The sequence below is a fragment of the Thunnus thynnus genome, chromosome 7 (assembly GCF_963924715.1).
Source record: "Thunnus thynnus chromosome 7, fThuThy2.1, whole genome shotgun sequence".
In the NCBI taxonomy this organism is placed as follows: domain Eukaryota; kingdom Metazoa; phylum Chordata; class Actinopteri; order Scombriformes; family Scombridae; genus Thunnus; species Thunnus thynnus.
In genome coordinates this window covers 17369256-17384454 of record NC_089523.1, presented here as the reverse complement: position 1 = coordinate 17384454, position 15199 = coordinate 17369256, and the positions used below count along the sequence as shown (strand labels likewise).

The following is a 15199-nucleotide window of genomic DNA, read 5'->3' as shown; positions in this document are numbered from 1 at the left end:
TGCTCTAAGATCAAGGGTTCACTGTGGTTTCTGATACCCACTTCCACTCAGACTATTAATTTAAGGATGAGCTCAAACCCCATTGCCATCCACAGGATTAGGACCACTGGGTCCCCAATTGATTTAAAGAGAGCCAAAGGGACAGAAGGCAAATCCCTTCAAAAGGGCCAATGTGGGAGAAATGATTGGAGGAAATTATAGGAAACTGTTTGAAAACATTTCATTGAACTCCTTGGCAGGGGGCCGTATATCTGCAGCAGGAGGAACAGGCGGGATTTTAAAATGGTGAAACTACAATGAGGTCAAAGAGTAAGCAGTTATGAAAATGTTTTTGTTTAATCTGGAATCCATTCCCCTAGTAAACACTAAAAGACAGCGACATTCAAAGTTAAAACTATTCCTCTTAACTGTTGAATTGGTTCGCACAGTGATAAAAGTAAATGAAGGCGCAATGGATGTCTGTTATCAGAGGTAAGACAACATGTTTATGTCATAATATCTTCTGTCTTACTTGTCTTATTTTGATTACTTTTGGTCTTTTTCCAATCATAATGTAAGTAGGTTTTATAACAAGTCCAGGCCCAGTTTATGCTTTGTGACTTGCTGTTTGCTCAGGTGGTTTATTAGCATACCATATGTCATGTACACACCATATGCAAGACCTGCTCTCAGAGAGATGTAAATTATAGATAATGTTCTGTAATTATCATGCTTCCTGTAAAGCTTTACCACCTAACTGTATTTACCATTTCTAGAACAGGTTCTTAATAAGGGACCTGTATCGGTAATGAAATGGTAATTGTTAATACAACAAACCGAGAGCAGTCATTTTGGGAGACAGCTGCACATTTTATTGAGAAATATAACTGGTAAAGGCAAGTAATCCCTGAATTTATATAACCTCATCCTGAGCCAAAAAGTAGAAGTATTCAGTGATAAATCTGGCTGCCTCAGGGACTTTGAATGTTTTCAAAAGACACTCATAAATTCTTGTTTCTGATGACATTAAAAATGGATTCATATTGTAACATTATCTAACATTCATCTTCTCATTTGCAAATATTTTTTATTAGAGAAAATCATGAAAATTGTTATGAAACACACACAACATGTTGCTTCATACTTTTAAATTACAGGGAAGACAATTATTGAAGTCAGTTCGTGTGAGGGCTATGTCAAAGGAAATGTCTGGTTTGTAAGAGAACAAAACAATCAATCACACTCCTAAAAAACTGCCTGCCAGATCCCGGGTAGGGCACATTCTGTCGCATCATGACATGTAATGTTGAATATTTTATACAGTTAGTTAGTTGCCAGTTCATTAGGTACACTTATCTAAAACAAATGCAACCTGATACAACAATTCTGTGCCTCCAAGAAGGTGATAATGGTTAAGTCTTTGTGGACTGAGGTGTTGATTCAACAGGTGATGAGGCTTAGGTTGCAGTTTGTGTTGGTGTTGAATTGGCATGACCAGAGAAGTGGTAGTTATATGAGTTCTTGGCATAGATTCCTCTTCAACCAAAATAGTTTCCCTTGAAGTTTTCTGGCTTTGAAAAGGATCCAGGATGACAATTAATGTGTCAAGACAACCGAACTGTTGTTGAGTAAGTGTCTAGATTCCACCGGGTCATATGAGTCACCAGCTTGAGTCACTTTTTAATTGACAGAAACCTGTCAACAAGTTCTGATTTATGTCTTTGTTTTTGACCATCACAACATTTGCATACACTTAGTTACCCGTTCATTAGTCATACTTATCTAAAACAAAAGCAACCTGCTACGACAATTAACCTCCAAGAAGGTGATAATGTTAAGTTTTGGTGGACAGTTTTAGAGAGGTGCTGATTCAACAGGCGTTGAGGCTTAGGTTGTAGTTTGTGTTGGTGTTGAATTGTATTGCGTTATACTGTTTCTACTCTCATTGATATAGGCGACTGTAAATGCACTTTTAGTGTCTCAAAAAAACACATCAGTGACAATTCTTCCATCCATTTTCAGCTGCTTATCAGCATCATAAATAACTACATTTATAAAGCGCTTTTATCCAAAGCTGTTTAAAATTTGACTCTCCTTTACCTATTCACACACTCACACACTGATGGCACTGAGCTACCATTCAAGGTGCTGGCCTGACCATTGGGAGAAATTTGGGTTTCTTTTGTGTCTTGCCCAAGGACACTTCGGGACGTGAACCGAAGATGTTCAGAGCCCCAACTCTAGGCCACCAGGGCGCCCCGACATTTGTTAATTAGCACTTAACACAAAGTACATTGGTTTTTAAGGTACTTGGTAACAAATCCAAAGTATTGGATGAGTTGAAATTGAGACCTGATGATGGTACTAGAGGAGAAATCAGGGGATCACCAAGGTTTTAGCCTGGATGTAGAACCAGCATGTGTTTTCCAACAGCTGTCAAAGCCCTGCTTTGACATCACTGAAAAGGGCGTAACCAGAGAAGTTGTAGGTGTATGACTTCTTGGCATAGATTCATCTTCAACAATAACAGTTTCTCTGGAAGTTTACCTGGTTTGAAGAGGATCCAGGATGACAATAAATGTGTCAAGACAACCAAACTGATATTGAGTGAGCAAGTCTAGATTCGGCCTGAATAACAAGATGCTGATTTGCATATAGGAAATTATAAAGTAGTAAATTAAGTGGTATTATGACTTGACAGAGGCAAGTTGTGATATATTTCTTTGTTTTTGACTAAGGTTTTAGGCAATGTATCATTCTTGAATCACACTGAAAACGGGCATATCCACTGTGAGTGGACAGTGACATCAAGAAATATCAGTCTGGTTCATTAGAGTCCTGGTTCCTCGAATTCAGGACTTAAAAAGACTAACTGGTGGTGATCAAGGTGGTAGAGAGACACAGCTTTGTTGCTTTTGAAATTTAAAAAAATCAATAACATGTTCTGCAAAACATGATATTGCAACTGAGAACACCTGAGCACTGGAGCAATTATTTCTAGGAAGACAATGAGACTTTCACTGATGTGCCCCCTGGAATCTGTTCCCACATTATACCCTCCTCAAGAACTCCATCTTTGGCAGAAAGAGCCTTAGGCAGTAGCTTCACTCTGCAGAGGCCTTGCACTGTAACACAAGAGTATATTCAACCTGTAATTAATCCTCTGTCTCTCTGTCATTCTCTCACTGAGGACAGGGTTCGTTCAAGGTATATGAGTTAAGGCCGCTGCTGTTTTCCTGGTTCATTGGGAGGATAGGATAGGAATCTACCTGTATTGACATACCTCTACTCCCTCTCCCTCTCTCACTTTCTCCTTGATTTCTCTTGCTCTCTTTGCGCCTCACACTGTCACTGTAAAAGTTTCAGAGAGGATGGTTCTGAGATTAGTCTGACTAGTCTGATGAATCTGACTTCACACCCTGTGGACCACAACAGGCTGATTGATGGGTATGTCTGACATTGAACTCCTATTGGTTGCATCAGAAACTGAAACTTCCAGATTGATTGCTTCTGTTTACCAGAGTAGTCGGGGATTTTTGGTGCATTTGTAACGATGTGTGTGTTCTGATCCTGCCTGTGTTTAATTGTGCTTGTTTGTTCAACGCGCCCACAGGTAAATGGAATGAAATCACATTAAGATAGCCTTTACTGTGAGGGAGCTCAGAAACCAGGGCACGGTGCCTGCTTTTTGCCCCTGGTTGTGATCTGGAGTGTATCTCATGTCCCATTCAGACAAATAACCATTCAGTCAGGCAAAGAAACACTGATGGAAGGAGGAAGAGAGTGCTGCCAGCTGCCAATGACTGCACCAATAGATCTTTTGGAACCTGTTGCAGCAGGTTTTTATTACTGTGTATCTTATTGCTGGGTTAGCCTGGACGAGTGCCAAACACACACACACACACACACACACACACACACACACACACACACACACACACACATACACACACACACACACACACACACACACGCATTCACAGAATGAGGATGATATTCTGAGCTGCCAAAATCTGAAACCAGCCCATCAACCACTTCAATACAAATTTAGACAGTCAATCTAATCGACGTGCCACTCTGACGGGGTGAATTGGGTTTGAGCTGCACAGCTACAAGTGGGAAATGGGCTTAAGATGTGGACAGGTCTGAGAGGTAAAATCTGACTGAAACTTTAAACCCACAAAGAGGAGACAGACGGGGGAACTGTAACGGAGTTCAAAGGTTGGGTGAGTTTGTTTGACAGTTTTCAAATGTTTGAATGCTTGTGTTTAAATGGGCTGCTGCACCAATTTATACAGCAATCATGTATAGCAGTATTTGATTTATAGTCTTTTCCCCCAGGTTTACTGTATATAGTAACTAAGCAGTAATTGAGAGAAGTGTTGCAGTGCTGTAGTAATGGCAGTGCTGTAGATGTGGAGTGCTGTTGAATCTTTCTGATCTCTGAGCGACACCTTTCTTATGTCAACACTATGGGCAAAACATGTCTGCCAATATATAATCTAGGTAATTAGGCTTGAAATGAACAAATATATTAAAGCTTGTCCTCTGACAACCATTGGCATCAAAAATAATCAGCCCAGCGGTGTTAATCTTAGCCCATGGGGAGAACTGCATTGTAGAGCTGACAGACAGACACTGATGAGACATGCTCCTTGGGGGAAGTGCACTAGTGTTGGTTTAGTAAGAAAACTTTTGAATTAGTTTGGAAGTTAATTGAACAAATAAAAATTTAAAAAATTAAAAAAAAAACAACCAACAAGAATATATCAATAACCCCTTTTTCTGTAGCATTTTATTGTCAGTATCACATAATGTTTTGTTTTGGAAGCATTTACTCCTTTTTCTTTTGTGGATTTCATATATTCATTCATTCATATATATATGTAAAGATCTTTTGAGTGTGTACACATGTGCTTAATTTTTGTCAAAATTGCGCATGTCTTGAATCCATGATGGTTAAATAATGGAGCAATGGAGCTGCAACATCACCTCCAAAACAGGGTGATAAATTCAAATTTTCATCAAATTTAACCTGATAGATAGTCTGATCCAAATAATGTTATGAGATGCGTTGTACCTGGTTCACAGGATAAGTAATATATGATTTAAAGGAGGATTTATTGAACACACAGCAAAAGTTTTTCCCACTAAAATTAACAATGTTTACTTGTCATCTTTTAATTAGTCATTTTCAATCATATCTCAGATTTGATCATAAAATAAGCAGAACACAAAACATCATTTGTCAGCTTTTAATGAAAATCGATAATGTTGTCTTTCCAACTTCCAGCTTTTGCCTGTGAGTCAAACCGACATGCTTTTGTGATTTGATCCAAACCAAAAAGATAAGATTTGCAGTTATAAACAACATGCTTTCTTGTGTTGTTTCGCCAATGGTAATTGGCACCGCCGCTGGCATATCAAAATGATTTGCATATTAGGAATTCATCACGTTGCCTGAATGAGGGCAGCAAGACGGAATATTGTTGGTACATGTGACATTTTACAGTTAGGGCGTTGGGAGTTGAAGGGGTGGTTTGGGGGGCACTGTTCTCTTTTAGGTGCATTTTACAGAATGAAGCACCCAGGCAGAGTTTGTAATACAGCATCTGTTAATACATTATCTTCTTCATGTGCAAAAAGTAATTACATAGGGGTTGACAAAAAGACAGAGACAAGCTCTGATATTCTTTTACTGAAGCTGCCGCTAACTGATACCTTTGAGTTTTTTACAATACATAAAAAACAAGACTAGATTATAGAGTCAAAAAATGTTTAATGTTAGAAACATGCTAATTACAGATGCCCTGGGAATGCTTTAATTAACCACAATGTTAATAATAATAAAATGTCACAACTAAAGGTCCTGGACTCAAATTAAATGGTAAAAAAGGGTAAATGGCTGCATTTATATAGCACTTTTATCCAAAGCACTTTACAATGTTTTTCTTGCTGCTCACTCACCCATTCACACTCACACACCGATGGTGGCACGCAGGGTGCTGGCGCAACCATCGGCAGCGATTCTGGGTTCAATCTTTTGACTAGTGGATGACCCGCTCTACCTCCTGAGCCTAAGCCACAGAATACATAAGTTTTATCATTAAAATGTACTCAAGTAAAAGTAAAAGTACTCATTATGCAGCAGAGTTATATTATAGTATATTATATTATTTGATTAATTTTAACTACGTTATATATTTATATGTATTATATATGGGTATGAACGTATAAAAATGCATCGTACTAATCTGTAAAGTAACTAGTTACTGTCAAATAAATATAGTGGAATAAAAAGTAGAATATTTCCTTCTGAAATGTAGTGAAGTAAAAGTGTAAAATAGTATAAAATGGAAAGTAGTAGTAAACAGAGTCCTTGAGTAAATCTACTAAGTCAATACTTATTCTATACATCAACGCTCCAATATTTAGAGCTCCATTAACCGTATTTGTGATATAAAAACAGAACCAAATTACTATAAGTAATGTGAAAGTGTCAAAAATAAAAAGCCTACTGAGAATCAACATGTTACAATGCTGGGTATTTATTTAACCTGCACATTGGAGAAAAGATTAGAACAATGGCACATTGGTCTAATATACACAGTTTCTCATCTGTTTCACTAATAGAAGTTTCACAGTGTTGTGATTACTTCCAGTTTGAACATCAGCAATGATTGTAAAATGCCATCCCAAACTATCAATTACTCTGATATTGTGAAGCTTAGTGTAGTTTCACTGAGGCTGCACCTTCATAGACCTGCTGACTGTAAAATCGGTTTAACATTGATCACTTCTCTCAGTTCTAAACAGCTGCACTGTCTTGTCTACAACCTGTTGAGTTTCACTTTTTGACTTTTATCCAAGCCTTTGGCAGTAACTCTCACTCAAACGGAAAACAAACAGAAAACTAAGATCTGCATATGGGATGTTATTGTGTAACTGTAGGAGGACCTGAGAATACTGTTGACACATCTGAAAAGAGTTATATAATAGAGTGTCAATCATGCCATAGCTCTTCTGCTGCTTAGCAACCATTAAATCAAACGGTAATACAATTATCTTCTCTGATGTGCAAACAATGATTATGCATGGATTCAATCTACACGCATGTTAAAGGCAGAGACAAATTCTGAAATTGAACTGAAGTTGCTGATAATCAGTATTTTGAAATGACAAGAATACATTAGCAGAGTCATTCTCTTTTCAATGAAATATTGCATATTTGCCAAAATGAGAAAAGTAATTTGTAAGTGTAATTTGTAATTACATTCTCTGAGATTGTTTGAGATTATTTTAATATGACCAATTTAAAGGTCCCGATGCAGACAAGAACAACTACGGAAAACAATCTTGCTAATTACATGATTGATGAAAGTGTATATTGTTAGTCGTATCAATCAAACAGTGTAACTGCTGAGAGCAGAAACCAGCCAAGATCCAACAGAGATAATAAGATCATTATGAAACTTTTTTTTCACACAGTGATGTATCAAAGGTGCCACAAGTGTATATTTTACTGTACGTAAAGGAATGTAAAGTGGAACATCGTACATTGTTTATACAGCACCAAAGGCACTAATCGTTTTCAGAAATCCTCGTTTTTATAAGGCTGCAAATAAAAAACGAATGAAAAGTAATACAAGGATGCAAAATACTAACACAAAGCTTATTTGAACCTTTGGTGAATACAGTTTCTTTTTGGTCTTAATGATGAGAAAGCTTCACACGGACTATCACCGCTGCTGAAGTTTCTACTTCACTTCACTCTAAGTGCATCCGTTCTGGCTGGTGTCAGTGTGTCTGTCAAGCAGATGAGAGGATTTGTTGCCACAGTGGTGAAAAGGCAATCTCTCAGCTTTCACCTTAAAGCCTCCTCTCATCTTAACAGAAAGAGCTATGATTGCTACTTCTCTCTGTCTCTCACTCACACACACACACACACACACACACACACACACACACACACACACACACACACACACACACACACACACACACGTCAAGAGAGGCTGATTGTCTGCCTCAGCATTATTTGGCTTTACATGACCTAACAGCCATGGTTTGTTGGCAGTTTTAATGAGCTTGGTTTATGTCGGGGTTGAGGTTACCTTTACTGGAACCTGGGCCACGTGTCTCTCACCTCCGCTGGGATCAGATAACCCTTCTTTACACTTGGCCAGATAAACCCCTGTCACTGGTGTCAAACTTTGGTGTTTTAATATGCTGGCTCATGCTGTCAGAGGACACAGTATACTGTATCTCACAGATTCACAGTAGAATAATGACTCAGTAGATATGATCTCAAAGGATCAGTGACAAGAAGTGCTTCCTCAAAACAAATCAGAATTGCTTCCTGTCATGTAAACAGCTGTATAAATCTGAAGTAGAATAGAAAAATATGTTTTGCCAGTTTCCTCCCTTATCTGATGTTATACCTTACCAGCTTCATGCAACATTCACTTTACATTTATGCTGCTCATGATTCAGATAAGTAGAACATGTCATCTGCTGCAAATTATGTCGACACACCTCAGTTTGTTTGATCAAATTGGACCAAAAGATAAAGGATATCTCAAATTTAGCCTGCTTTTTAAAAAATCTCTTCACAGGAGCAGATCTTGGTGCAGAATGTCAGACTCCTCGAGATTTTCCCCACGCAGTGGCAAGTCTCAAACATCAACCCCTCAGGCCAACCTACACACCTGTGAGCCCCGTGGGCCCTCCTGCCAGCAGATGGCAGAATCACAGGTACTGATCAGCCTCAGGCTGTTTTCACTTGAAACAGCCTCCTCTGAAGACGGGTCTGGCTGCAGCCTCGCAGACTCACCTTAACCCTACATGACACACACACTTTACTATAAGACACCCCCCCAGATGTTTTCACCCTAAGGGCATGTCCCCCCGACCCCTAACCCTAACCCTAACCATCTCCCTCCTCATGCCTAAACCTAACCAAGTGGGTGTGTCATGTAGTAAAGTGAGTGTGTTGTTTCGATACTGCACGTTTGTGCTGCGGCTGCAGCTGGATATACTTGCTCTTCTGTGTGACACTGGAAATAGAAAAAACTGTTCTGACTTCTCTTACTGCTTATTGAGTGTTTGTGGATTAAAACAAGGACAGAAAACTTTTACAGTGCCAGTATGTCCCAAAGACAAATGTTTTATCCTGCTATTGATCAGTATTTCTTTTTAAGGCAAATTGATTACACATTGGGAACATGCAGTGTTTAATAAACTTTTAAAGGAATAGTTGGGTATTTTAAGAAATATGCTTATTCGCTTTTTTGCTGACACTTAAATGAGAAGATTGATCCCACTCTCATGTCTGTAGGATAAAAATGAAGCTACTGCCAGCAGTTGGTTAGCTTAGCATAGCACAAAGACTGAAAACGGGGAAACAGCTAGCCTGGCTCCATTCAAAGGTAACAAAATCCACCTAATGGCACCTCTAAAGCTCACTAATCAGCACATTATACCTCTTTTGTTTAATCCACACAAAATACGAAGTGTAAAAATGAGTTTTTGATTTTACAGGGATTATGTGCCCATTATATGAGTATTTCTTGGCCAGGTGCAGTGACTTGCACTGGTTGGCAGATTTCAGCACCTTTGATCAGAGCCAGGCTAGCTTTTTCCCACTTTGTCCGGTCTTTATGTACCATCTAACGCTCAGCAAATAAAATGAAAAAGCATCAATCTGGGTGCTTCAATCTGCACTTTTTTTTTTTTTTTTTTAACCCATCAGAGGTTCTGCACACCACAGTCAAATTAAATGCATAAATAAATGAATGCATTGTGAATAAGAATCAATTTGAAAAGTGGAGACATTCTCTGTGCTTTATTTACTGAGAGGGCAGGTTTTCCACTAATGACCTAAGGGGATTCCCATGCAGCATGTTGGCACCATCTTTTCTTCCTTGTCTAAAAACTGAGTGTGGAGATTTACACATGGAACTCAGCCCTACTGGGTTTGTGAACAGTAATTTAATTTCACTGTCACAGTTTTTAATGATCTGTATCTACCCTGTTGATGATCACACCACAGATTAAGGATGGATACGATGTCTGCTTCACCCAGCAAGAGAGCAACGCCTTCATCTTGAGGACTGCGGCTATGAACAGGAGGCACAGCATTGATGGGACCGTCAGTTCAGGGTCAGAATCAGGACAAGGCCCTGTTGACTCTGACAGTCATTTCCATCTGTACCGGCGACATTTCAGTGACAGCGCAGTGATGACTGCAGGTTGCCTCCAACAGTGCTCGTCTCCCTTCAGCTGCCTGCAGGAGGTCTGCAGCCCTGACACTCTTACACACAGCTCCAGTAGTGAGGTGCCAACATCCTGGGACCAAAACAATGGCAACATTCAGGTCTCTAGACTTATGGTGCTCTCATTTAATCCTCATTTAAGTATTCCAGGCTTGTGTGTCAAAAATACAACAGCTGGATATCAGTAGGTTGGTTTATCAAATCCTTAAGATTGACTATCATACTATTTTTCAGTGTTTGTACCCAGACCTGCCAGCTGTGCCTGTGGAGCCTTCCTGCTTCCAGTCTCAAAGTTATCCATCCTACAGCTCATCGAGCCCTCTCCAACAGGTGAGTGAGTGTGTTGGTTGAGTCATGCAGTATGTTGGATATGAAGGTAATTGAAACAAGCTACGGAAATGAAGGAAAATATTGTATGGTTTTGTTTCATCGCCTTTCAGGTCATTATTTTTGTGTGTGTGTGTTCTGTACAGGTCTCATCTAGATTGTACCCTAATAATAACCAGTCCAACAGCTCAAAATATTCTCTGCAAAGTCTTTCCACTCAAACACAAAAGGAGAGTCCCACAAATTCCCTTTTCCCGAAGCCCATTTACTCATACAGGTAACATTACATCTGTTGTCTGCCGTTCATTCACTTTTTTATTGCCTCACTGAAAACCTTGTTCCGTCCTAATATTATTTTAATTAGAAATACTCAAAATAGTATACTAATAGTCTGACATGGCAATAACAAGAAGTGCAAACAATCAAAATGTATGTGGGAACTATACTCTGTGTTCTTTGTTATCTCTGGATAAAACTAATTTCTCAAATTTATGTATCTTGTTTGTGCCACATATAATGTATAAAACAACTAATATTAAATATTAGTTGTTTTATACATTATAATATTAATGTCTCTTTTGTGACTGCAGCATTCTGATCTTCATGGCTCTGAAAAACAGCAAATCAGGAAGTCTGCCCGTCAGCGAGATCTACAGCTTCATGACTGAACATTTTCCCTATTTCAAGGTACAACAGTTCACGTTTTCTTCTTCACATACTGAATTTAACCAAAGAGACAAATCTTATGCTCCTCAGTAGCACAAGCAGAGCTGAAAAAACCTGAACCCTAACACTTGTTGTACCACAATTAGTCCATAGATTTTGTGTTTCTTGGCATAGTTTTTACAGAGATTTTTGCAAACCTTTTTCTCCTGTAGTTGCACCTCTTCCAAAACTCCTGAACAAGTATGACTGGTCACTGTAATATCTGTGTGTTAGTCTGTAGATGCTGCTTTTACTGCTCATCTTTTTGAGTCTTCTTGGTTGCAGGTTGATGGCATTAAGCTTGGAGCCATGTTTTTGCAGACCGATTGTGATGAAACTGATTATTATTTCAGCTGTTACTTTTATTAGAATTGGCTGACTGACTCTTTTATGGAGATTAAGGTGTTGGCTCTAATTTAGTTTTGAACCTTTAGTATTTTTGACAATCTTTTGACAGTCTTTCCTACACTCACTGAGGAGAGTGCAGGAAATGTTTTGGCTGATTCATTCAGGGAATTGCCTCCTTGAAGATGTTTAGTTTGTCTCCTTTCTCCTTTTCTTAACCTGCTATCTCAGAGCACCAGTGGAGGCACTGGGGCAACTTAAGCAGATATATAGCAAATGTTTTGCATATTGTAAGATTAGAACATTTTGTTTTAATGTTGATCAGGTTGATCAGATGTTTGATCAAGTTTGGCATGTGTTTTGTTGAAAGCAAAAGATCATCCACCACATCTGTGTTGTAGCTGACATGAATCACTCACTACAGCATCCCTGTAATGATTAATGAAACACTGCAAGGAGCAGTGAGTTCCACCTGCAGCATGTTGGCTCTGGACCAGCTGGGTGGTAATCTGTTAAGGCATGAAGCTGGCATGGAAGTAAAATGAGATGATGTTTTGGATCTGTTTAATACAGGCAGTGTGTTTGAGTGTAGGTAGGAAGATTGTACAAATGTTTCACCACTCAGAGAATAAAATCTGATAAGTGAAATTAAGAAGGAAGATAATATGTAAATTTTTGATTTTGGTGAGAAATTCACATTTATAAATTCATGCCCCTGTGCTTAAATCTTGCTTAAATGAAGCAGCTGCAGGTTTGGACCTCTGTTTGAACCCTGGACTGTCACAAATCATAGAAGTTCAGACTTTGGAAAGAGCTCAAAGACTTTTTGACTTTTCATTTTCAAGAAGGCCCCTTATAGATGGCTGCTTTCCAAACAGCTGCCTGTCACATTTAACACATGCTGCAGGGCCAGAAAATACATGAGACAGATGATAAGTAATAGAGAGTCAGGTGTATTTGCAAAAAGCTGGGATTTTTCTTTTTTGATAAATCAAAATACTTTCTCAATATTGACAAGATCTTTAGGGATGGGCTCCTGCTTTGATCCCTACAGATTGCAGTGAATTTGTAACAACGCTCATGTAATATTTGGGCAAGAATGTTCAATTTGAAACATATACATATACACTGAAACATGGTCAGGTAGTAGGTGAGAGCTCCAGTTAATCTGGATGTCTTGGAGTGAGTCAATGCCAAGCCAGAATAAAACATTGGAGCATAATTAGTTAAAACTAAGAAGTTCAGTATTCTTTTATGATGGGAGTCACAAATAATAATGGTTAACTTTTCAATTATTCTTGGCTACTTTTCACTTATCAAAAGGAGCTAAACATCACATGTAGAGCCAAAATAATTAATCAATTAGTCGATCGACAGAAAATAAATTGGCAATGACTAACTTTTGATAATAAATATGAAGTAATCATTTTTCAAGACAGGTAAAATGCCAGACATTCACTGGCTCCAGCTTCACAAATATAACAATTTGCTGCTTTTCTGTTGTACATAACCTCTGATTGTTTCTTTTAATACGTGTTTATGTTCATTACTGTACATGAGGAGCGACACACCACCAAACTAAGTTGTCTATTGTTGCAATAAACAGTTAGAGCCTTGACGAGATTATCCTGACTGAAATCGTTGAATGTCTTTGGGTTTTGAACTCTTGTTTGGACAAAACAGACTGTTTTAAGGGGGGTCACTGGGAGATTTTGATTGACATTTTTCACTATTTTCTGACATTTTTATTTGCATCATTCTTGGTTAAATTCCAATCGGCTGTCATTGCTGCATCACCCCTCCTTTGCTCTTTCATGTTTCCTGATTTTTTCTCTACCAATAAAGGCAATAAAGAAATTCATTAATAGAGAAATAATCGGCAAATTAATTGTAACAAACATAATGATTAGTTGCAGCCCTAGTCATGTGTGCTCCTTACTTTTCCTCTTGTACCGTAACATGACATGGCCTTATGTGCTTTAAACCGTCTCTTCTTCATCTTCTGCATCTCTGTTTTTTTAGACGGCTCCTGACGGATGGAAGAACTCTGTGCGGCACAACCTCTCCCTGAACAAATGCTTTGAGAAGGTGGAGAACAAAAATGGAAACTCGTCCCGCAAAGGCTGTCTGTGGGCTCTCAATCCAGCCAAGGTGGAGAAGATGCAGGAGGAGCTGCACAAATGGCGCCGCAAGGACCCAGTCACTGTTCGCAGGAGCATGGCGAGACCAGGTGGGTCCTCTAACCATCTTGAAAGACATTGCCACTGAAAGAAAGGGAGATTAGCAAAGGAGCCTGGAGTGTAACATTGTACTGATTCAGACCTTGAAAGCACATAATTGTAATTTATTTTTGAAAAATGTTTCACTTTTTATGCAGAGGACCTGGATCGTCTATTGGGGGCAAGACCGAACAAGCTCAGGTCTTTGCCACCTTACATCAACCCAGCTCTGTGCTCCAGACCTGCACCTATTTACGGCACCACCTCATCATCTTGCACCTCAACACAGCTTGGATCCATCCGGCGTCCACAGTATTCCCATATTCCTCCTCCCTCACAGCAGCCATGCTATCTTCCCCCTGCCGCCGCCGCCCACCCCAGCAACTCATTTGCCCTGTACTCACCCTGCGGACAGCAGCCTGCAGCAGGCATCCCATCAGCCACTGGAAGCCTGAACTCACCCATGGCTGGGAGGATGCCACCAGTATACGATGCTGCCCTGCAGGGCGAGTACTGCATTGGCCCAAGGAGCATGCAGGACTTGCTGTTGGAGGGGGACGCCCGTTATGACATCGACATGCTCAACCCCAGCCTGACTGACCTACCGCTGCAAGGTAGGACAGTGCTGGAGAAAGCCAAACATTTACTTTCACTCTCATTCCCTCCCAATTAAACCTGTACAATCATTTCATTCAGGAACATTTCAAGTTCAGATTTAAATTCCTGTAAAAGGGGGATCAATTTAGAAAAGGAAGCAGATGCCCTCCACATTACATCTGATGTTTTCCCTCTTTTTCCCCAGGTAATTTGTGGGAGGAATTACAGCAAGACAGCCTGGTGTCAGATTCACAAGTTGTTAGCACCACAATCCCGTCCACGACCTCTTCCCTGCAGGATCCCAACGTCCATACCAGCTGTCTACAGGTCATGCCGCCTGTCAGTCTGACCTCAGAGGTGGCTACTATTGGTCGATGTAAAGCTGAGTACGAGTATGAGGACACGGGACACATCTTTGAGCAGCATGGCTGTTTGAATGGGCTGCATCCTGTGGTTTATTCAGGGGTGGAGAGTCTGGCAGGGTATGTGACCTCCTGTACATCTATCTCCTTAATATAAAGAGCTTCACCTTCATCTTCCCCTGATCTTTAATAATAATAATTTTGTCGCCTGAATGGGTGATGCTGTAGCAAGCAGCTTAATGCTACAGTATTAGCTTGGTGGATATTTAACCCCCAAACTTGAGTTTACCATTGAGTGACAGACTGGAGGAACTAGAGAGCCTTGTAGCTGCTTATAAAGCAATTCACAAGTTGCACCAACTACTGTTAGCCAATGAATAGAGCTTGTTGT

The 15199-nt window shown here is 39.6% G+C and overlaps 1 protein-coding gene across 1 annotated transcript; it reads left to right on the top strand.

Moving 5' to 3' along the window:
* Positions 1 to 8613: 8613 nt before the first annotated feature.
* foxn1 (forkhead box N1) lies at positions 8614 to 15092 on the top strand. Its single transcript, XM_067595780.1, has 8 exons — positions 8614 to 8733; positions 10031 to 10354; positions 10488 to 10583; positions 10727 to 10857; positions 11171 to 11267; positions 13653 to 13860; positions 14008 to 14463; positions 14652 to 15092. The coding sequence occupies exons 1-8, from the start codon at positions 8614 to 8616 to the stop codon at positions 14963 to 14965; spliced, it is 1746 nt and encodes a 581-aa protein (XP_067451881.1). The 3' UTR covers positions 14966 to 15092.
* Positions 15093 to 15199: the final 107 nt, after the last annotated feature.

What these genes read in the sequence shown, in the direction of transcription:
- foxn1 (XM_067595780.1), top strand. Translation starts at nt 8,614, where the DNA reads ATGTCAGACTCCTCGAGATTTTCCCCACGCAGTGGCAAGTCTCAAACA. An exon ending in AACATTTTCCCTATTTCAAG is followed by an intron (nt 11,268 to 13,652) that starts GTACAACAGTTC and finishes CTGTTTTTTTAG; the next exon opens with ACGGCTCCTGACGGATGGAA. An exon ending in GACTGACCTACCGCTGCAAG is followed by an intron (nt 14,464 to 14,651) that starts GTAGGACAGTGC and finishes CTTTTTCCCCAG; the next exon opens with GTAATTTGTGGGAGGAATTA.